Source organism: Mastigoproctus giganteus, chromosome 3 (assembly GCF_048544385.1).
Source record: "Mastigoproctus giganteus isolate SK-2022 chromosome 3, ASM4854438v1, whole genome shotgun sequence".
NCBI classification, from domain to species: domain Eukaryota; kingdom Metazoa; phylum Arthropoda; class Arachnida; order Uropygi; family Thelyphonidae; genus Mastigoproctus; species Mastigoproctus giganteus.
Genome location: NC_143577.1, coordinates 243,571,600 through 243,596,276, shown reverse-complemented (window position 1 = coordinate 243,596,276; position 24,677 = coordinate 243,571,600). Strand labels below are relative to the sequence as shown.

General features: G+C 35.5%; 2 protein-coding genes across 4 annotated transcripts in view; one reads left to right on the top strand and one right to left on the bottom strand.

Moving 5' to 3' along the window:
* Window positions 1-10,948, bottom strand: part of Polr3I (RNA polymerase III subunit I) — a 49,863-nt gene extending 38,915 nt beyond the window's left edge. Inside the window, exons 1-2 of one of the 3 annotated variants that reach the window (XM_090369747.1) lie at window positions 10,693-10,948; window positions 2,454-2,490 (exon numbers count right to left, since the gene is read on the bottom strand). Coding sequence is in view for 1 of the 3 variants with exons in the window: in XM_090369746.1 (XP_090225872.1) it covers window positions 2,454-2,490; window positions 10,169-10,176 (45 nt within the window). In the remaining 2 variants the exon portion in view is untranslated. Of the gene's footprint in view, window positions 1-2,453; window positions 2,491-9,573; window positions 9,658-10,168; window positions 10,275-10,692 lie in introns of those variants that run through there. The other 2 variants (XM_090369746.1, XM_090369748.1) reach the window with 2 other exon arrangements.
* LOC150088980 (leupaxin-like) overlaps window positions 10,407-24,677 on the top strand; it is a 120,357-nt gene continuing 106,086 nt past the window's right edge. Inside the window, exon 1 of the mRNA XM_090369745.1 lies at window positions 10,407-10,749. Coding sequence (XP_090225871.1) covers window positions 10,737-10,749 — 13 coding nt within the window. The 5' untranslated portion in view covers window positions 10,407-10,736. The remainder of the gene's footprint in view (window positions 10,750-24,677) is intronic.

Here is a 24,677-nt window from a genome sequence, read left to right as displayed (position 1 = left end):
AATCTTTAAAAAATATGTTATTCCTGTATTGTTAGACAAGGCTTTTGTTTTTATTTTATTTTATTAATTTATTTTTGATATTATTATTATTTATTATTATTCTTAGATATACAGTATGTACCAAAAAAATAAATAAAATAATAATAAATAACAGTAAAATTTTGACACTTTTGGGGGACCTCGTTATTACAAAACGTGAAAATTTAGGTCCCTTGAACTTTGTATTAACGAGATTCCACCGTAATTATGCAGAAGTTAGTAATTGCTGTTGAGGAAAAAAACTGAAAAAAAGTAACAAGACTAGAGGATGCAGTATCACATCAATTAGTAATCACATGGACTGTAAAAATTTTCAACTCAAAGTGTACTACTGCATTCGCATACTGACCACTTGGCTGCATCAGGCTTTGTTAAAAAGCACGCTTTTGAACAATGCCTGATGAGTAGTTTTCCTTTGAATAACAGCTTTGAAGGTAGCTTTGAATAACAAAGCATATGTTAAAAAGCATGCTTTTTAATATATGCTTTGTTCAAATGAAGAGTTTTTTTTTTTTTTTTTTTTTTTTAGTTGTTGGCGCATTGGCTTCTGTGGCCATATTGCACCTCCTCCCAAGGTTTTTGCATTTTCTACTCTGATCCAAGCCTGAGGTGGGATTCGAACCCACGACCTTTGGGTTGCAGGGCAGGCACTTTACCCATCCAGATAGCCCGGTCGGCTCAAATGAAGAGTAACTCCCTCTCTAGTGACAAGTTTAACCAGACTGTTATCATCAAATTTTAATAAACATACATAGCTTTCAACAGCCTCAAAGCCAACAACAACCACTCCAAACATTTAAATTGGTATTTTTCCCTGTACATTTCTACATCCTTTTGTTCCTTCTTTTTCGCAACATTGCATATTTCTTCAATGCTCAAAGCCATCATTGCACTTCACAAGATCTGTGAATTGACTGTTTGAATTAGAAGTAATGTAACACTCTGCTAGTCATCTCTAATCTAATATTCATCTTTGTCTTTCTTGTGCAATTAAGTAGTAGTGGTGAAGCCTGCTTTTGTGAAATGATTATTGATTGCCACAGTAATCACTGCATGAAGGAAGCCACTTCCATATGCAGTGTTATTTACAAAAAAAAATCAGTTTCAGTTCAGTCTTTCTCTCTGAGGAAGTAACTGCCTTCTGGAATCAAGGCTCCAAGCCAAGAACTTGCTTTCTCTAGGTACAGCCTTTTTTTTTTTTTTAACAGAAACTGGGCAACAGAACTCACCTTTTAATAGCCATCATTGAATTAAACATGCCAAGATAAAGGAGACTGTAATCTGCTAGTGTAATTCAAAGGGTGGAGAATCACTTTGAGGTCCAACAAAAATGTAATTTCTGGTAGCTGTGTGATTATAATCACTTTTCCAGACATGACTTGGGCAAAATGCACAAAAAGGTACCCATTAGGTGAACGCTAAACTGGGGTACAGATTTTGTGCAGAGATTGGATTCTTGTTCACTAAATGTAGGAAAACACTAAAAGAAGAAACACTAATGCTCTAAGATAGGAGGTACTGTATATGGGCAGCAGTAATCCCAGAATAACATACCAACAGTGTGGTACAAAACGAGGGTAGCAGAGAATGAAAAAGACTCGGGGATAATTGCGCAGTCAGACATGAAGTACTTTGAGCAGTGTAGATGAGCTGCTAGGACAGGTCATTGGACTCTGTCAATGATATACAGGAATTTTGCAAGAAGGGATAAGGAAGTAATTATTCCACTGTATAAGGCAATGGTTAGGCCGCATCTTGAGTTTTGCATATGTCTGGAAGCCTCATTTTAGGAAGGATGTGGATCTATTGGAACAAGTGCACAGAATAGCAATAAAATTTGTGAGGGGAACAAAAGGGTGGTCTTACCAAGAAAGACTTCAGTTCTGCAAATTTTAGAATCTGGAAACTAGATGCCTGTGAGGAGATCTGATTGAGGTGTTTAAGGCTCTGAACGAATTGAGTAAGTTAAATTTTGTTGGCATCCTTACTCTAGCTCAGACAACACACAAGGGGACAAAAATTTAAGTTGAGGAAGGCCAGTTGCAAGATAGCTGTGTGGAAATTTGGTTTCAGCCAGGAGGTGATTGATTGTTGAAACAAACTTCCATCAGGTATTATAGGACATGGATAGTTTGAATAAACTATGATGTATAAGCTTGCTTCCTCGTATCATTTGCCAGTACTCATAGTGGTGGTGGGGGGAATTATACATTATTTATATGGGGCTTTAGCCACCAGCGACAAAAATCCCAGACTAAGAAACTTTAAATTGGAATCCTACTGTATTTCTTAAATAGATTCTAGGTGGGCTGACCACATGTGAAAAAAACAGAGTTAAGTGTAGAGGCTTGAGCGGAGAATCAATAACCATCTAGCAAAAAATAAAACACATCGTACCAAACTGTTTTACTTACTTCAGCGTTGCTGAGAAATGCTGCATTCTCCTTGACACTAAAAAAAAAAATAAATAAATAATAATAAAATAATTTAAGAAATAATAAATATATAAAGATGTTAACATAGTAGCAAGATGTTTTAGCATGTATATAATATTAAAAGCTATTAAAAAGCTATAACTGCCTTTTTCTAATACTCTCGAGAAATAGCTTATTGAATTTTTTTGAGTTTTTGTTACAGAAAATCTTTGTTAAGTTGCATTTAATAGCCATTTATGTGCATAGAGATACCATTACTGGAAAATGGGATAATCACCTGGAAAAGGAGGTGATAATCCCTTGTTATAAGGTAATGGTCAGGCCACACCTTGAGTACTGCATACAGGTCTGGAGGCCTCATTTTAGGAAGGATGTAGAGTTGCTTGAGCATGTACAGAGAAGGGCAACAAGATCCTCTTAACAAGAAAGGCTTAAGTTCTGCAAATTGCAGTGGCTGGAGACTAGGCACCTGTGTGGTGATCTGAGGTGTATAAGGCCTTGAATGGATTGAGCATGCTGAATTCTGATGGGATTCTTCCACTTGCTCAGATTATGAACCAGAGGGGGCATAAATTCAAATTGAGGAAAGACAGTTGTAGAATAGATGTGTGGAAATTTTCCTCTAGCCAGTGGGTGGTTAATTGCTGGAACAAACTTCCATCTGTCGTGGAAGTTGATAGCTTAAATAAATTCAAGGAGGAACTGGACAAACTTTTAGAGGGAATAGTTGTATGAATTTTTTTTTTTTTTTTGGCTGCTGCTACATAAGCTCATAATGCTTGCGTTCTTGCATCATCTGCCTCTATTACTACTACTACAAGGAGCATATACTGCTTACCCACAAAAGTTAGTCCCTCAACCTCTCTGCGCATTACGAAATCAGATGTTTGTATTATAAATGGGGAAGCAAGTTCAATATGTGAGTTTATTATGGTAGTTACTTTAGCCAGCGAGTTGTTAGTTGCTGGAATAAGTTAAGGCCAAAAGTTTAGGAACTTCAAGGCACAACTGGATCGATGCCTACATTGTATTGCTGATGTGACAAAAGCCTGTGACTATAATTAAATTATAAAACTTTCAGGAATTAGAAAATAGACATATTTTAATTGATTCTTATGAAAGATAAACCTTCGTTCACATTAAAATATTTTATTCTTATTCACTTTATATAAATACTTTGTTCTCTTAAGTATCACGTCATTTCTCTAGTTTTAAGATTTCTTCCAAAAAAATTCAATTTCATCAAAAATTTTCTCTTTGCCAATTAAAACTTGATTTTTGTTTTAATACTGAGATTAGATGTCTTATTTAGACAGTTAGTATTTTTTTTAAATTATAAACATAAAAATTATGGACTGTTAGTGTTATGACACTGCAATCAAATTGGCCCAGAGAATAACAAGTTTTTTCACAATTTCTTGGGGGATAAGAAACTTGTAGAACATTATAAATTTTTTATGAATTGTACTGAAATTCCTTTTATTATGGTGGCAAGCTTTTTCTTCTAACTTCTCTACTAATGCTGATGATCCCTAAGTTCAGTTCATTCTCCCAATCTTTTCCTCTTTTATATTAAAGATTCTCTGGTGCTGACTAAAAATCTTATCCATAGTTTTGCTGATGATATCACACTACATTTCTGCTTACAATTTGAGAAATCTTGTCCTGCACAAACAGTTTAAACTCACATATCCTCTACCAGGTCCTTAAATACTGATCCCCAGGTAATTTTCAGAGGGGCAAAGAAAAGTTAGTCCCTCTAAACTCAGTATTGTGTTAACTTTATCCCTCTAAACTCAGTATTGTGTTAATTCACACAAAAAAAAAAAAAGTCTACTGGTTCTCTTTCATGTCACTCAGATTTCTAGACAGGATCATACACTGAGTGATCATTGAATTATGACTACCTACCTAATACTTCGTAGGTCCTCCTTTTGCCCTCAGTACAGCAGCTGTCCGACGTGGCATTGATTCAACAAGATGTCGGAAGTGTTCAGGAGGTATGGCCAACCAAGCTGTGTGTAATGTGGTCAGCAATGCAGGTATGGAGGTGACTGGTGTATCCAGATGCATGATATGCCTTTCCATAGTGTCCCACAAGTGCTCTATGGGATTGATATCGGAGGAGTTCAGAGGCCAATCAATATGCTGGAAGTCAGAACTGTGTTCCTCAAACCATTCCTGCACAACAAGTGCCTGATGGCTCAGTGCATTGTCATCTTGGAAGACACCATCGCCATTTGGGAAAAAGTGTAACATAGCAGGGTGTACAGTCAGCAAGCAGTTCATGATAGCAGAGACTACTGATACGTTGTTCCACATGCACCAGGGGTCCAGGTTCCTGCCAGAGAAACCATGCCCGACGCCATACAACTGCCTCCACCGGCCTGCACTTTTGATACCATGCATGATGGATTAAGAGCCTCGTGCTGTTGGCACCAAATCGGTAAACAACTATCCATGGTGTGGAGTAATTAACGTGACTCATCTGACCAGCACACCTTCTTCCAGTCTTCTAATGTCCAACCTGCATGCTCTTTGCACCCGGCGAGTCTTTTATGCCAATGAACCTTGATTAGGAGAGGATGCTGTAGGGGTCATCTGCTGGTATAGCCTATACATGTGAGTGTGCGACGCATGGTCATGCCAGATATTGTTCTGGGTTGGCCCATGTTGTATTGGGTAGTCAACTCCAACGGTGCTGTGCCTGTTCACCTGTGAGTCGTCGGACCCGGCACTCACCTCTAACATCAACCCTTCACTGACCTTTGTAGCTTTGCCGTCGGATCATTGTTTGACCATTTTGATGCCAGTCCTGGTACACTAACTATGGTGACTCTTGAGCACCCCACCAGTTCAGCCGTTTGGGAAATCGAGGCACCAGCTCGTCGAGCACCCACAATCTGTCCTTTATCAAAGTCTGATAAAGGACAGATTTACTCATCACGCTCAGAATTTTACTACTACCTACCGAACCACTGACACCTTATCTATGGTATGTAGGTCGACTAACTACGCACTCTTGTACCTCATGTGGTCAACAGGTCGCATTCAGTTTTCATAGGGGTGGTCATAATTCAGTGATCACTCAGTGTATATCTCTACTAGCAATCACCCTACCTTCTAACTCTTTCTTAGCATAAGCATATTGCAAATATTATTAGTCTGTAGCAAAAACACTGGATTTCCTTTTTTCCTCTTGGCATTACTCTGTACAAATCTTAAATTTGCCCTACCATGGAATATTGTTCCCACATATGGGATGGTAACCCACAGAACTTCTCTAATGACCTATCTCTTACAGTTTCTCCACTGTCTATTTCAAGGCATTCATTTTCTGTTGCATGTCTTTTCTATAGATACTTCCATGGGCATTGTTCTGAAATGGCATCTGTAATTCCTCCACTCTCTTCCAAATCCATATGAATACATGCTGCATGTCAGCATCCATTCACTGTCCAACTCCAAACTCACACAACCAATTTTCCCTCTTTCTCATTTATACCTTCTACTTCCATTTTCTGGAACAAAGCTCCACCACATGTATTTCTTAGAACTTAAAAAATCTAAAGAAATTCAAGTATAATGTCAACAAGTATTTTCTGTCTTCTCAACCTACAACCCATTCACAATACTAACCACTATAGGTTCTAATACCTTTTGTGTTTGGGGTTATCATAAAAAAAATAATAACTTGATAATGACAATTCACATGGTTTAATTAGTATTATTCATATTTCAAGTTGTCCTCTCAACACATTACTTTCATATTTCTATAAAATATAAATACATATATATTTTACAGCAGTATGAAAGTATCTATTATGCACAAAATATCTTAAGTAAATAAACAAAGTGGGATCAGCAAAAAAAACCATTCAGTTTAAGGGAATGTGAAATAAACTTTTGGAAAATGCTGCTGTAAAGTTTTTTCCCCATTAGTAATGTGTTTTTTAGATAATTTTTATGTAACTATTTCATTTTCATTAAGTTCTTGTATTTGATTTGATATACCTTTATAAGTGAATCAAGTCTTTACAACTTCTTTCAAATTACGCTGAATTTGTCATCTTCTCAATTAGCTTTAGGAACCTTCCTGATTTTCAGGAAGTTAGGCCACTTCCTGAAATCAAGTCAAAGCTTTTGAAACTTCCTTCCGATCAAGCAGGAATTCCCAAATTAACTCTTTCATATTTATGTGATTTTCACTTAAATATATTTTTTAAATAAATGCTATTTACTGATGAAAAAGAGTACACAATAATGGTACAACAATACTGTCACAGCATCACACGCCAGGGGTCTTGTCATATAACTTTTGAATTTATTTAAAATACACTATATCTGGAAATATTCAGAGAACTCTTTACAGGATAATGAGAAACTTTTATCAAGTTTATTCCAGAACTTGAATACTAGCAATGAGTGATATCTGTCCAATATAGGAAACATCCTTCATGATTATAAAAAGTTAAAAACATAGTACTAAACACTTCCCAATGACAATAAAAAACCCAAAAATTAAAAATTGTATACAGACATCCATCAGGGTCTTTTCATCACTACAGGGAAGTATTCCTACCTTGTTTTTAATTTTTTTTTATAATCATAATAAAAAGAATTCTCAACATACTAATATGATATTCATAGAGTTTTGTTGAATTTTTCTTTTAAATTGTAGAATAACTTGATAAAAGCATTTCTTATTATCCTGTAGAGAATTATTTGAATATTTGCAGTGTGTATTTAAAATAAAGTTCAAAAGTTATATGATGCTGTCATATTGTCCCTCTTTCTCAACTATTTTCCCTCTTACTGTGGCAGTTGTATTGTTGTTGGGTAGTCTTTTTCCCAATAACAATACTGTTGTATTGTTATTGGGTAGTCTTTTTCTCTGAAGAGAAAAAGACTATCACACAAATTCAATAAACAGCATTTATTAAAAAAAAAGAAAAAAAAAAAAGATCAATTTAAGTGAAAATTAAATAAATAAGAAAGAAAAAGTTCAATTGGGAATTTCTACTTGATTTGAAGGAAGTTTCAAAAGTGTGATTTGATTTCAGATTTTACATAATTTGAAAGAAAGTTTTAAAGACTTAATTCACTTATAAAGGTTTATCAAATCAAATCCATAGTGATAAAGCAGTAGTTACATAAAATCAAATCAAATCTAAAAAAAAAAAAAATAATTAAAAATAAACCTTTACAGTGGCATTCCCAAAAGTTTATTTCACATACCTCTAAATCAAATGGGTTTATTTTTTGTCCCTTTATTTATTTATAGATATTGTGCATGTACATATCTATTTTTTTATAGAAGTGCAAAAATGTGTTTGTTCATGATGAGTTAATGTGAAATGTGAATAACGCTAAACCAAGATGCAGGTTTTCCATTGCATAACATGAAAATTCAAATGTTCAAAACAATGTTTAGCACTGAAAAAAAAATCCAACAAATGAGAAGTATATTGTAAAGTTATAAGAACTATCAAAATATATGAGAGCAAGTCTATACTTTATGCTGAAAAAGTTTTATTTAATGTGATAAGAGAACTCAGGAACAACTGAAATATACAGCTGTGCATTTGTTAGATTTCTAACCATTACACTGAAAATTAGTTTTTAATCTACATAAATGGGTTCACAATGGTTCTTATAAAATGTAACATCAAGAGTTCATTTACACAGATACAAGGCTAATTTTCCAATAGTACATGCATAACTATATATCCTTGTGGTTTTCTCAAATTCTTTTAAAATATGTACAATTACTTGTGTTTTTGCTGAAGACAGCAAAACCAAAAACACTCAAACCATCTTTAGTATATGCAAGTTCTTGTCACAACAAATAAAATGTTTTCAACTTAGAATAGAATCAATTTCCTTTAAACACCTACATATAATATCATTCGAACTGCATATAAGGACCATCAAAATATCTTGAAAGATACCTCAAATTCTTTTCTTTTTTTAATACAGTAAAAATTACACAATATTGTACTTCGTCTTGCCACATATCTTTTAACAGAGTATTTAGGTAATTGTGACTTTACACACAATGTCAAGTCACGTCATGCCAATGAAATAGCTGCTGACAAACCATGGCTTTTTGTTTATATACTCTGTAACATAATTAACAATGGAAAATTCCTGGGAATAATCCTTTGGTAAACTTTCTTGGAATTTTCTATACTCCCATCAATAAATACAATATCCAGAGTCAAAAATATCTTCCTTGAACTTCTTTTTTAACTCTCTAGCAGGGGTGTAAAAAAGTTAAAGGCTGTGGGCATGTTAGTGTATAGATTCTATCAATGAGATTTTTTGGGATAAATAGCAAGAAATATTTGAAAAAGAAAACTTTAAATATTTTATCTTAATCTGACATTGTAATTGTGTTTATTTTACTAGACAGCTTTAGAGAGGATGCGAGAAGAAACTTGAAGTTTATAGGCACACAGTGAATAATCTAGTACTGAAGAAAATTTTTAAAGTAACAATGGCTGGCTGCACTTGAATTATGTAGATATGGTTAGAATAATGACAAAAACAAAGTAACTTATCTATTGTTTACATAAATAATATGTAATGAACGATTTATACATTATTAAAATTGTAACATTTGTTTAGGACTAGGTGAAATCCTGGAGTAACATATGTTTCTACTAGTAAATATGTTGTGAAACAGTCTATTAGCTGTAATGCTGGCATATTTGTTTCCATAAACACAACTGGGCGCAAATGATTCAGAGCATCAAAGAAAACTTTATATAAAATGTGTGTATAGACTATTCTGCATTCTACAAGAATGACAAAGGTCCTTTCAAGTGGTTTTACTTCCTTACAGATGGCCAACTTTTGTTTGACAGTAGCTCAATAGTGGGCATTTTGATGATAATCAAAACTTAGTTATCTATGAGATAATAAAAGCATGTAAAAAGCTTCTGATTTTCTTGCAGGGCTTGATGGAATATAAAGAAACAGTACAGCTTCACAATTCTAAATATACTTAAATCATCTGTTGCTTGATGTCCTAGTAACCTTAACACTTTTGGACTTAGACCAATAAATGAATCATTAAATTTTGGAATATACGTACTGCTAAATTTAGACTTTTTTATGACCACATTTATTAGAGTTAACTGACAGTCTGACGTAATTTAAATATAAAGGGAATTTTTAAGTGATGAGGTCTTAAAATTTTGATTTGGCAAAAGTTTGTAGTCAGAAAATATCTATAATTTTAACATCATTTGCATAACAGAAGTTGTTATGGTAGGCGTATAGTGCTGTGGCACCAGCATCTGAACTCAGGGGTCCCAAAATGAAGAGACAGTTATATAAAAAATATAAATAAATTACGTTACACCTGGGTCCAAGCTCATGATAACACGCCACTGTATGTAGCATAAAAGCTGAAAGACGCCTCGAAAAATAGTATATGCCATTGGCTAAATAAGCCAATGGCATATACTACTTCTGTACTTAACTCTGTAATTAATAATCAATAAATAATAAATTCCGACATAAAAACGTATGATGCGTGTCCCATGTGACATGTCGAATTATCCACAAGCATGTAACAGGTGAAGAGATGCCTCCTGTATGAACTAAAAAAAAAAACAGGTTGATATATTTTCCAATTAATTTTTTAAAATTCCGGTTCAGAAAATTATAAATACAATCAAACTTACACTTCCATTACGTGAACTGTTTCTCACTCACTACTTTATTCACTTATTACAAACAATACAAATAGAGGGCACCACGTGTAACGTCTCTTCTGACCATTGCGTTTCAGTAGCAAGGGATGGGTGATGGATGTCGACCGTCATCCGGAAGTTGAGATCTGGAACAGCTCACCCTTCCTGTGGAATGTAGGCGTTAAAACATTATTTCTTAAAGATAAAATACAACCGGTCATGACGTCTTAAAGGCGGATGTACTTGCCCAACCTTACGTCATATTTAAATGATGTAAACCTATATCGTCATTGTCCCTTTATGAACTTTGAACCTTGGACTTGTCGCAAGTCAACAGGATAAATTGAGAAGAGAAGCTGTTCCACCGAGAGAGTATCCCAGTAACAACCATTAACGGCTATAGAGTGGCTAATAGACTTCATAAATATTCATTTAAACATAAGACGAAACTGACAAAACAAGTCAACAAATTAATTGGAAAGTAATTCTTTAACTCCTAACTAATCTTATTTTACCTGGTGATTACTGCGACAATTTGACCGCATAAAGGCTGGTTGCAATGGAAGATTTAGGTAAGACCACACCTATATATGTTTTTCTTAACCTTCCTATGTTATTCTACCTGTGTAACTCAATGACGTTTGTTCATGGCCTATAGATTCTTCGGTGGCGTGAATTACTTAAAAGATTACATTGGTGGTCGATGAGCAGTACATTTCTTAAGGGCTAGAATATGGAAGAGCGATTGTTTATATATATTATATATTTACACACGAAATCAGTGACAATACAATGTCATCACCGATGACAAACTGGCCGAGAATCACATGTGTGTTTTGACAGTCGCACATTTCATCATAATTTGGTGACCTAGACTTTGTTGTCATCTTCATTATTAATTATTGTTCACATAATGAATTTCTTATGCTGAGTAGAGAGGTCACATTATGAAATCACTTTCTACTCTGTTATTGAGCTAATTACGCTGAAATGTTTAGTTATCTTACCACGTTCGTATATTTAATATTGGCAAATGGCCACGGTTGCAGCTTTCACGGCATTACGCTTCAAGCCACCACGCTCCAGGCGTTTACGGGCATGAAAAATGGTCTGTGAGAACGAGACTAGAAATACCCATTAGACATGGGGATTTTCATCAAATGATGTTTAAAAAAAAAAAAAAAACCCACGATAGTATTATTATGACACTTGATTTATGGGTTGAAAAAGGGTTCATTAATTCCGAAATACATTCATTTTTAATGGAAGGGGGTTCGATGTTTACTTTGTTTTCATTTTCCTTGTATTTTGCACCCTTGATAATTGGATAAACTTTGTGTAGATTATTTGTGATGGTTCTTATACATTGTTTCTCATGCTAATAAGTCCATAGTGGATTGATTTTCTGCTTGTCATTCATTTGGAGAGGTATGGACTTGGATCTCATTGGATAAATTTTTGTCTCTTCAATTGTGACTGTAGTTAGCCAATCTCAGGCAAAAGATGAAGTTTCTTTCCACATAAGTTATTTCAGCCTGCACAATATGCAAATTAACCCATGAATGAACACATTTCTATACATAGCTTGTAACAAAAAACTTTATGAACTGAACTATCATACCATATGATGTGTTGCACCATGATCAGAGTTACTGTTCCAAGGAATCCAACCAACCACACTTATCCACAAACTTATCGGAAATGATTTAATTTATCAAATGATGTTTTGACACATTCTTAATATGTTATTGGCAGTTGTATTTAGCAAATAGACTTTACGATGCTGTTTCTTGTATTCTGTCTGTCTTGTGAACTCCTCTGACCGTTTGGTCGTCCCAGAGTATAAAGAGAAAATTTAATTTAATTTTTGAATTTAGTTAGTTATTTTAATAATGCTGTTCCAAGAAATTCCATCAAAAATTTCATATAGTTTGTTATATTTTGTTTGTTTATAGTTTGTTACAATGGGGCAGAACTGGAGTTGGAGTTACTGCATTAGAGAATGAAATTTTTTTTAATTACTTACTGCAATATGTTTACATTTGGGGAAGGATGCTCTTCTTGGACAAATGTTATTAGTGGAGCCCCCCCACCAAGATTCACTACTGGGCTTACTGTTGTTTTCTATATTTATTAATGAAATCGATGAAGTCATATCAGGCTTAAATGTCTACGTTTGCAGACGATATGAAGGTGGGGTGGTTAATGACACTAATTTGTGTGTGCTACAAGATCTAGATAAATTAGGCAGTTGGGCTAAGTGACAATTGAAGTTTAACATTGGCAAATTCAAGGTACTTCATATGAGTAGCAGTAATCGCAGATTAATGTACCATTGTCAGCCCATGGGGTTTTGTCAATGATATATAGGAATTTTGCCAGTAGGAATAAGGAGATGATCATCCCATTGTAAAAGGCAATGGCCACACCTTGAGTACTGCATATAAAGTCTGGAAACCCCATTTGCAGAACAATAAGGATCTGTTGGGTCTGGTGCAGAGAAGGGCAATGAAATTGATGAAAGGAACAAAAGGGTAGACTTACTAAGACAAGCTTCAGTTCTGCAGATTGCAGCATTTGAATGAATTGAATAAGCTCAATAACAATTAAATTCTTCCTCTTGCTCAGACTACACATGAGGGGGACTTAAATTCAAATTGAAGAAAGATGGTTTCAGGATAGATGTGTGGAAATTTGTCTGCAGCTAATAGGTAGTTGATTGTTGTAACAAACTTCAATATGATGTTGTAGAAGTGAGTGGTTTGAATAAATTCAACGAAGAACAAGACAAACTGTTGGAAGGGATAAATAGGTGATATGGGAAGTAGTTTTTTTTTTTTTTTTTTGGCTGATGCTGTATAAGCTTGCATTCTTGCATCATATTCCAAAATTAATACTAAAGAACAGAACACTGTGCAAAAACATCAAAATGCACAAAACCAAAAATTTCTGCTTTGTATGTTGTAAAGAGAGATCTTATAAGCAGTATATAGTAATAATGGATAATGCAGTTACCATAATTTTAATAAATCATCACGTAATCAATTTATTAATATAATGTTTTTATTAATAAATATGGATCATCATTATTTATTTCATAACTGTTATAATGCTATATCGTTTTAAATTAGTTTCGAAATTAAAAAATTGTATACATTTGTGTATTCAGTTTCTGTTGTTGGCACACTTGTGGCTTTCAATGCTTGGACTTGTGCTTGAATTAGAAAAACCATTATCCATGAGCAGATCTGATTCATTAATATCCTTTTAATAGGAATAGCATTGTTTAAAAAAAAAAAAAAAAATTCAGATGATTCTGATATTTATTTTAAACTCTGTGCACTGTCATTTTCAATAATAGCATATTCATATTTTTGACAATGCAGTTTATATTAAAACAATACTAGCTGTTTGGATTGACTTGCAGATGATGGTGTCCTCTCTAATTTAAGCAGGTCAAAGCCAAAATTAACTTCTAATTATGTTTTCTGTGGCTGTTGTAACTGAAGATTGGATGGAAACCCAGTGTTATTTTTATTTTACCTCTGGCCTCTTGAAATTCTGAGTATGTAATGGAAACTGTAACATATTTGACCTCAAAAAGAGCTCTCACTTATTTTTAGCTGTGTACAACTGTAGTTAAGTTTTGTATTTGCTAATGCCCTTTCTAATTTTGTGCTGTTTCTTCTAATTTTTTAATCTATATACAAAATTGATACTGTTGCATATAAAAGACTGTTATGCAAATTGGAGCAGTGTAGCATTAAGGACAAATTAATGCTAAGGATAAAAGGATAGCTGGGTAGGAGAAGATAGGATTGTTTATCGTTGACTAATGTTATTAGCAGAGTCCCCCAGGATTCAGTTCTGGGCCTATTTGTTTTCTATATTTATTAATGATGCTGATGAAGGCATATCAGGTGTAATGTCTAAGTTTTCAGATGATACAAAGGATGGCAGTGTAGTTAATTACAGTAATCAGGGTATTTGCAACCAGATCTATAAAATTAGGTAGATGGCCTGAGAAGTGGCATTTGAAGTGTAATATTAATAAATGGAAAGTAATTCATATGGGGAGTGGTAATTCCAGATTAATGTACCAGCTGTGTGGTACCACACTCAGGATAGTAATGAATGAAAAATACTTGGGGGTAATTGTGTAGGGTAATTATGAAGTTCTCTGAGTAGTGCATACAGGCTGCCAGGATAGTCCATGGGGTTTTGTGAATGATATACAAGAATTTTTTCCAGCAGGAATAGGGAGATGATTATCCCATTGTATGAAGCAATAGTTAAGCTGCATTTTGAGTACTGCATACAGGTCTGAAGCCTCCATTTAGGAAGGATGTGGATCTGTTGGAACAGTTGCAGAGAAGAGCAACAAGATTGGTGAAGGGAGCAAAGGGGTGCTCTTATCAGAAAGGCTTCAGTTTTACAAATTGCAGTGTTTAGAACCAGGCATCTGCAAGATCTGATTGAGGCATCTGCTTAAGACCTTGAATTGATTGAGTAAGCTCAATGCTGATGGAATCCTTCCTCTTGTGCAAACTACACACAAGGGATATAAATTCAACTTGAGGAAGGTTATTTTGCAGGTCAGATGTGCGTAAATTTGCTTTCAGCCAGAGGGTGGGTTAATTGTTGAAACCAACTCCCATTTGGTGTTGTTGAGGTGGATAATTCAAATAAATTCAAGGAAGAACTAGATAAACTGTTAGAGGGAATGGATGGGTGAAATGGGAAGTGCTGGCTTTATTTGTTTTTTTTTTTGGCTGATGCTGTATAAGCTTGCTTTCTTGCATTATTTGCCACTACTGTTACTACTAATAATAATAATCTTTTGGTTTATAGAATACACTGAATCTATGCTTTTTCAGAATCTGTGAAAACTTTTTCTTTTAGGCTGCTTTTGATAAGGACCATCATCCCATCTCTTCTATCTCTGGTATTCTTCTTAAATACATTATACCATAGTGAAACTCATAATTCTGCCTGTTTCCATTAGCAATATTATGTTGCTATTAGCTATCGTTACAAGCTGTTCGAAGTTGCTCATATTATTGTAGAACACTTGGTCTTAACACAGTTAAGACTGTGTTCTTGTTCTAATTTACCAACCTCATGCACATCCCTTTGAAGTTATTTAAGCTTGTTTCTCTAGCATTACCTTTCCCATTTGTGTGAAACCGCATTACTCTCTAAACATTTTGCCCAAATCAACTGTTGGCAACAAACAAGAACCAATTAATCCATGCCAGTAAGCTAAATAAACTAGTGTAGTACCAACTGTGTGGTACTACACTTAGGGTAGTTAAAAATGAAAAAGAACTGGAGATGATTGTGCAGTCAGATATGAAGTTCTCAGAGCAATGCAGACAGCTGCCAAGGCAGCTCATAGGATTTTGTCAGTGATATAGAGGAATTTTTGATAGCAAGAATAAGGAGGTGATTATCCCCTTGTATAAGGCAATGGTCAGGCTACATCTTGAGTACTGCATACAGGTCTGGAGGCCTCATTTTAGGAAGGATGTGGAGCTGCTGGAATGACAACAGAAAAGGACAACGAGATTGGTGAGCAGAGTACAGGGGTGCTCTTACTTAGAAAGGCTTCAGATCTGCAAATTGCAGCATCTAGAGACTGAGGTGTTTAAGGCTTTGAATGGATTGAGCAAGCTCAGTGCTGATGGGATTCTTTCTCTTGCTCAGACCACACATGAGGGAGCACAAATTCAAATTGAGGAAGGACAGTTGAAGAATAGATGTGCAGAAGTTTGCCTTTAGCCAACGGGTGGTTGATTATTGGTGGTTGATTATCGGATTATTTCAATAATCAACGGGTGGTTGATTATTGAAATGGAGGTGTAGTTTTTTTTGGCTGATGTGGTGTAAGCTTGCTTTCTTTTATCATTTATGCTAGTTCCATGCAGTTCACACTCAGATATGTTTATTTTTCCTCCAGCATATACTTGATGGCCCTAAATCTGATTCAACTATTGGAGCAGCTGCAATGTTTCCTTCCACTATCATTTCTGCATCCCTTCCATTGAAATTCATTAGCTTCTCGGCTGAATCATGTGCAATTAAATTGGTTTTAGAAAATGTTGGTTTTAACTGCTCTTGAAAATATATTATTTACACTCTCTCCCTCAGCTCAGTCATAGTACTGCACAATTCCTCTTATAAAATTCACTCTGTTTTAAATAAAATCAGGAGTGTACTACTGTAAATTAAAGAATGCTATCAACTCGTTACCTTTTGTTGTATTTCAGCACAATTCCAGAATATTGGGAAATGACTGGGCTTGATAAAGCTGCAAAAAAAAAAATCAAACCACCTTAGATTTAACCTGTATCCCTGTTCCAGCCTCAGAATATAGACATCATTCATATAGCATGCCTTGCACAATGGAAAGTACTATGGCACTCTCAAACCAATAATAAACTCTTTCAGTTTACACCTCATCTGAAAATTTTACACTTCAGTATCTGCACATTTTGACGATAAGTAATGCTTGCAAGAGCAAGAATAGGATATACCCAACTAATCCAACTTTGTCTACCAATGGGAGATGATCCACCATAGTGTCCACATTGGTCCGTACATCAAACTGTTAGTCACATCCTTAGTGACTGCCCCTACTATCAACAAGATGGAACTTTGACCCTGTTATATCTGATTAATCTTCAAGAATCAATGACACTACAAAATCTCATTGGCAGTGGGACAACTATTGCTGAATTTTTCCTCTTTCTGAAGCAAATTGGAGTATTCCTTCAGTTCAGATTCAGATTTTGTTAAATTTAAGTAAAGTAAACCCTACAATGCACAACTATTGAGATATGCACCAGCATTACTTTGACTCACATCATCAGATAAACACATAAACACCTATCTATATTATCCCTGTCTCTCCCTAACTAGCAGTTTCCCTGAACACTTAAGTCCTCCTCAGTGATATCGGAAAAGACCTTAGCACTACTTCTGTTTAACTGTATTTCATCTCTACAAAATAATTCCTTCTACCTACTAAGGAGGACCACAATGATTAAAAATTTTCCCCAAACGTCTTGCAGATTCCCTTAAGTCTCAAGTTAATCTACAAGGCTTTTAGTAGCAATGGGCATAATTGAATGATTAATAATTGGTCATGAAATTGAAAACAATAAAAGTAAAATCCTGCAATGGTCATATGCTGCTTCTCTCATTCTCAGCATATAGTCCATCCTACCGTGCTTGGTCAAAATTGTAGATACATATACATTCTGGCCTCACTTGCAACATTTTTTTCAGTATGGTTCTATATTTATTCAACAAACCATCAGTTTATATGCACTTATGAGGGTGATTCAAAATGTTCATATTTTAACACATACAGGAAAGCCATACTATTATGATTCCCTCTTTATTTTTTGACATAGTCCCTCTCCACTGCAATCCACTTCTCCCATTGATGCTCTAGTGCCTTGATCCCATTAGGAAAAAAAAAAAAAAAAAACTTTATCTTGGTCCCCCAACCATGCACCTACAGCTGCGATCACCTCAGAGTTGGAGGCATGGATGTTATCTTTCAGCTTGGAGAACAAATTAAAGTAGGGGCAAGATCTGAGAATACGGTGGGTGCTGAAGAAACTGAAATACTGCAGTTTGTATGGCGGTCATTGCAGTCTGGGAGGTGTGACTGGGCGCATTGTCGTGAAGGAACAAGACACCTTTTCACAGTTTTCCATGCCTCTTTTTTACTTAATGGCTTCATAAAGTTTCCTTATGAGGTTGGCATAATATGCACCAGTGACAGCAGTGCCCTTTTCCAGGAGTCACTCATGATGATGCTCTCTGCATCCCAAAAAACTGATGCCATCACCTTGCCAGCTGACGGAGCAGCATGGAACATCTTGGGAGGTGGATGCTTCCACATTAGACTTTGTTTTTTAGCCTTTGGGTCAAAGTGATGAACCCATGTTTCATCCATTGTAACGATCCAGGACAGAAATTTTGTGAATCCTCACAAAGTATGTTCAAGTTATTTGTTACATATTTGTTTGTAGTATGCATTTGCTCATCTGTCAACAGGGACCCATTGAGCACTGACCTTTTTCATCTTCAAAGATTTCATCAGGATTGAATCAACACTGCCAATTGAAATGCCTACACACCTAACCCTACACCTAACAGTCATTTGTTTGTCTTGCGTCACACAGGTCATGCATGCAGTCGGTTTTCTTTCTTTCTCTCAGGGTAATGCAGGAGTTTTTTTTTTTTTTTTTTTTTTTGGCTGGTTCAGAATAAGCCTCAGGCTTCCTTGCACCATATGGCTAATAATAATAATAATAATAATAATAAAAAAATTCCACAACAACAGATGTGCATTATAGCCTAAGTTGCTGATGCACCAACAAATCTAGCAACAACAACAGATGGAAGTTTCTTCCACCAATCAACTACCTGTTGGCTAATGGCAAATTCCTGCACATCTATTCTATAACTGTCCTATCTCAATTTGAATTTATGCCCCCTCAGGTTCACAATCTGAGCAAGAGGAAGAATCTGTTGCTCTTGCCAAGAGAGGCTTAAGTTCTGCAAGTTGCAGCATCTGGAGACTAGGCACCTGCGAAATGATCTGATTGAAGTGTGTAAGGCCTTGAATGGTTTGAGCAGGCTCAATTCTGATGGGATACTTCCTCTTGCTTAGATTAAGAACCTGAGGGGGCATAGATTCAAACTGAGGAAAGACAGTTGTAAAATAGATGTGTGGAGGTTTGCCTTTAGCCAGTGGGTAGTTGATTGCAGGAACAGACTTCTATCTGTTGTTGAGGAAGTTGATAGCTTACATAAATTTAAGGCTGAACTAGACAAACATTTGGAGTTATTAGATGGATGAAATGGGAAGGGGGTTTTCTTTTTTTGGCTGATGCTGTATAAGCTTACTTTCTTGCATCATATGCTAATCCCATCAGAATTGAGTCTGCTCAACCAATTCAAGGCATTATACACCTCAATCATCCCCTTGCAGATACCTAGTCTCCAGATGCTGCAATTTGCAGAACTTAAGCCATTCTTGGTAAGAGGACCCCCTTCGTTCCCCTCACCAATCCTGTTGCCTTCTCTATACTCTTTCAAGCAACTCTATATCCTTCCTAAAATGAGGCCTCCAGACCTGTATGGAGTACTCAAGGCATGGCTTGACCATTGCCTTATAGAAAGGGATAATCACCTCCTTTTCCCTACTAGCAAAATTCCTGTATATCATTGACAATACCCCATGACCTGCTCTGGCCGCCTGTCTGCACTGCTCAGAAAATTTCATATCTGACTGAACAATTACTCAGAGATGTTTTTCATTTTCTACCCCCCTAAGTGTAGTACCACACAGTTGGTACATTTCTCTGGGGTTACTTCTACCAATATGCAGTACTTTGTCAATGTTAAATTTCAGTTGCCACTTCTCAGTCCATCTGCCCAACTTTTCTAGATCCTGTTGCAGTGGTACACTGCCATTATTGTCATTAACAATCCCAACATTAAGCCTGATGTGCCTTCATCAATATCATTGATAAATATACAAAACAACAGAGAGCCCAACACCAAACCCTGGGGGACCTCCACTAATAACATTAGTCCACAAAGAGCAGCATCCATTGATTACCACTCTGTCTTCTCCCACTCAACCACCATTTTATCCATTGTAGCAACTTACCCTTAGTACCATACTGCTCCAATTTGTAGTAGTCTTCCATGCATAACAGTGTCAAAAACTTTCCTGAAATCCAAGTATATGATATCAAAATAATTTTTTTTGCATCCAGTTCCTTTGTAACCACATTATAGTATCCAGTCAAATTTGTCAGACAAGGCTCCCTTAACAAACCCATGCTGTGTCTGAATTATTACTGCTGCCTTGTCTGGATGACCTGCAATGCATCTTTAACCAATGACTCCATTATTTTCCCTCGAACAGAAATTAAACTAACTGGCCTGTAATTACTCATGTCACCCTTAGATCCCCCTTTGTGAATTGAGGATACATTTGCACATCTCCAGTCCAGAGACTTCCCCTGAGTCCAAGGATGCTCTCATAATTATGACTAAGGGTTTGCTTACTTCCTTTGCCACCTCCTTTAATATAACTGGATAGATCCCATTTGCCCTGTGTTCCTCTCTTATGTTTAACTTCAACAATTTCTCCTTCACTTTGCTCTCAGTTATTACAAAATCATTAAGCACCCTGTTGCAGTTTGATAAACTTCTGGCATTCTCTTCCCTTAATAACTCCTCATGTGTGAATATAGATGCAAAATACTCATTCAGATTGTTAGCTCTCTGAGCAAGATCATTAACAGTTGAACCATTGATATCAAGTAAATTTAAGAAATTATAAAAATTAAATTTATGAGATATTAAAAAAGTTAAACAAAAGCAAAAATTAATTTACTGAATTCTCTACCTAAATCTTTAATTATCTAAAATATAATTCACTAGATGATAGAGCAATGAGAGAAGTGTCTGCTCTCTGACTGTGAACTGCAAGCTTGATTTACTTACCACACTTGCTGCTGAGGTTAACCTCCTTCCCCCCCCCTCAAAATGCAAGATAATTTGCCATTATATTTATTCATTATTTAAAGTGTGAAGAGATTCCAGTTAAATAGTATTTTGTTTCTGTGTAACTTGAATTTTGGAAATGCAAATATAGCATAAAAAGAAAGCAGTATTTTAATAGAAGATAAAAATGAATGTTTTTTTTTTTTTTTTTTTTAACTACTCTATTACCGTATTTTATCATTCATATTCCTCTGCTATTAGGTTTTTTTTTTGTTTTTTATATGTGTGTACACATAGCACCTGAACTTTCATTCCTAGCTTTTTCATAATAAATGTAATTACAAGAAATGGCCTGTTTCATTTTGGAAAGCAAAAATTGTGTAATAGAGGGACTATTACACTATAATGTGTATTATATTGTCATTTTTTTTTTACTTATCTCTATTTGAACAGGTATTCTCAGTGATAATGTTGAGTGGAGAGTAAATTAGTTTGAGTTTTAGCTGTGTGCAACTAAGGTATTTCCTCAGATAAGACTTTTTTAGCACTTCTATGTAGTAAGTAATATATCAGAATGGAATGCAGTATCAAGATGTTGTCATGTGCTCTAGATAGTGTGTGGATATATCTTTCATAATAAGTAAACTAGAACTGATACAAGCAGAATTCTTTCTTTAACTATATGCAGTATGTCAACAGCAATAGATTATTTTCTGCTAAGTTTGCCTGAAACGAATTCAGAAAATTAAAGGAGAGTCATCTGGATAAATTGCATAATGAAATGCTTGCTCTGGTATCAGATTTACCATATGTTTTGGCAACCAGTATAAAAATAATGAATATTGAAATATAGCAAAAAGGGCCATTTTCATCATCCGGAAGAAACAGCCAAGCCATCAAATTAGTGCAGTTATTGAGTCACAACTGCCAATAAAATCATCATGTTTTTAATGTGATTTTACCGTTACCTTTCTATTTCCTCATCTCAGTATTCTGGAGTCTAGTATAATTGATGTATATGAACAACTTTTTGGCAATCACAGATCAGCTTGTATTGGTATCCATGGTTTCCAAGTGTATGTGGTAGGGAAAGGGGGTTGTAGATTTGATTGTGAGTCCCATATGAACAGAGATCCTAAACTTTTAAACTGTCAGCTCCATCCATTGGCTAAACTACCACACTGCCAGGTCTGCCATTAAAAAAAAAAATAAAAATAAAAACTTTATTCTTGATTTGTGCCACCTGGACCAAAGACCCATGTGCATTCATTCTAAAATACAATTTTTATTATGCCCTCTAATTTGTATCAAGCAATTATTTTAAAACCAAAATATTAAAACAACACTAATTTGTATAAAATCAATAATATATAAAAGTATTAAGCTCAGCCATTAAGTTCTCGCCAGTGAATAACAACTCATGCTATCCACTGGCTCACTTTAACATTTCTGCCAGATGTAGGCTAGCCTCAACTATCTTAGAGTTGGTTATTTGCATTTAAAAACTTATCCACAAATGTACTAAAAGTAATAAAATAAACTCTATTACTAAAAAACAATTTCAGATTTTCTTCATGAATGGAGAATGTTTCCTGCTCGAGGCATGGCCTTAAGTCTTCATAGTTAGGCCAATGGCGCATCACATGTAGTTCCATTGCCCTGCATTCACACAAGCCTGATTCAATCAAGCCAAGCTGACTTAGCCTAGACAACAGACAGTGTCTGGCCAACAGGCTCACAACTCAAATTGCAGCTATGGTCTTATTTTGTAATTCACAACTGAGATGGAGGGCAGGAAGGTATAGGTCTGTCTCCCTTTGTGAGAATTTATCCATTTGTTTTGCCAGATGTTTCTAATTCATCATTTACCCTCCTCTTCACTGTGAACCACTGCTGGGTGTGCCCTGCCCCATCCTGATGCCTAAAACTTCAGAGGGAATGCCTCTTCTCAAAAAAGTACATTAAGCCTGCACAAGTTACTAAAAGATCAGCAGGCTTCTCTCCTGATAAAATATGTAGAGCATCAGTTGACACTGTGCAGAAGGCCCAGGTGATACCCAGAAGGGCAAATCTCTTTAGATAACAAGTGTTTCCTTATGATGGAAAGTTTGAACATGTATACACCAAGCTCTGGCAGCATAGGTTATAATGGATACAAATATGCACTCCCTCCTTGAGCTTCTCCCACCTGTAATTGTCTAACCCAGTCCCATTGAAGAGATCTTCAAAAATTCTGCGGTCTGTGGTGGAATTTGAACTCAGACCGCTCCAAAGAGTGGCAAATGGTGATGTATTGTAGGGACTAAGCTGCCATGTGTCAGTTTAAGCCAGCATGGACTGTCTGGAAGTAGAAAGCTAATTGTTTTGACTCTTACCAAAACTCAGAACACAAATTAAAACATTAGCCCTATGATATCAGTATGAAAAAAAAAAAAAAAAACTTGATTACATTTTGGAGAATTTCAAGGTGTTCGAACATTTTATAACAATGAAGTTTGTTTTCACCTCTTAATATAACAGCCAAAACATGATCTAGAGTGGAACAATCACGGTACAAACTACAAACAGGAACAAAAAAAAAAAAAAAAAAAAATTAGAGAATATTTTTGAATAGGAATCAAAATTGAACTGAAAAGAAAACAATCTGAACTTAAACCAAAACTAGTTATTTCACTCTTCTTTTACAGACCATTGTAGAATTTTCTTAATCTTGGTATGGTAGTACTTAATAAAATTAAGTTCTCTTTTTAAAGGGATGGAAAGAATGAGAATGAAAAGGAGAATTTTTGGAAAATTCAAGAGCATAACTACATATTCATATTCCAGCCCCCTACTATATAAAAATCATATTGATATATTAGTAGCTGCATCCCCTGATTCTTTGAGTCACCCCCCCCCCACACTGAGGCCCAAGCAGTATAGGAACTTTATGGAAAAATATCACTATAAAAATATCTTTGCAATAACTGTGGGAAGCAATCGAGTGCATACTGACTCGATTGCTTCCCACAGTTATTGCAAATTAGATGGTTACAGATCTCTGCTCTGAGATCTGCTATGTCACAAGATCAGAATTGTACAGAACTGGTTCTCTGAACATGACTGGGAATTCAGCCTGCTGCAGTGACCTTTCCAGTTACCAGTCCAATTCAGCACCTGTGGTATAATGTACAATACCACTGCAGCAAACTGAATTCACTGTTGTGTTTACGTAACCATTTCTGTACAACTCTGGCCTTATAACATGGTGTGATATATAGACAAGTACACTGCATTTATGAAAAGATGTACCTGGTCCTCCCATTAGCATGAAACAGTAAGGCCTAAGGTTCATCAGACCAGGCAACATTTTCCCAATCCTCCAGTGTTGGTGTTCCTAAGCCTACCATCACTATACTGTACTGTTTTTTTGTTGACAGGAGGGAACCCGTTTCAATTACTGGCTACAATATCCCATTCCGTGACAAGATACAATGAGTTGTACATTTGGAATACCTCATTGCATTGGTTACTACTGTCTTAGATTGTTATTTCACTGACTGTAACCTTTCTGTTAGCCTGCACAATTCTTGACAGCCTCTATTGGCTTCTTTCATCAATGAGCTGTTATTTCAAACTACAGGATCACCATTTGCTGGATATCATTTGACTGTTGGCCAATGTCAGTGCATCCAAGATAGTCATACATGAAAATACCACTAAAGTTGCAGTTTCTGAGATACTCATATTGGAATATCTGATATTGATTACTATGCCACATTGTCACTAAAATCTTGTCTTGTCCATTATTGCACCAAACTACACACATACAGCAACCCTATATATAATCCCACCCTGCCTTTATATCACATAGTATGAACATGACTGCTTCCATTGTAAATAAATAAATAATCTTTATTGTTACTAAGTATCTTTATGAACAATGTAAGTGTATCTAATAAAGTGGCTATTTAGTATACAT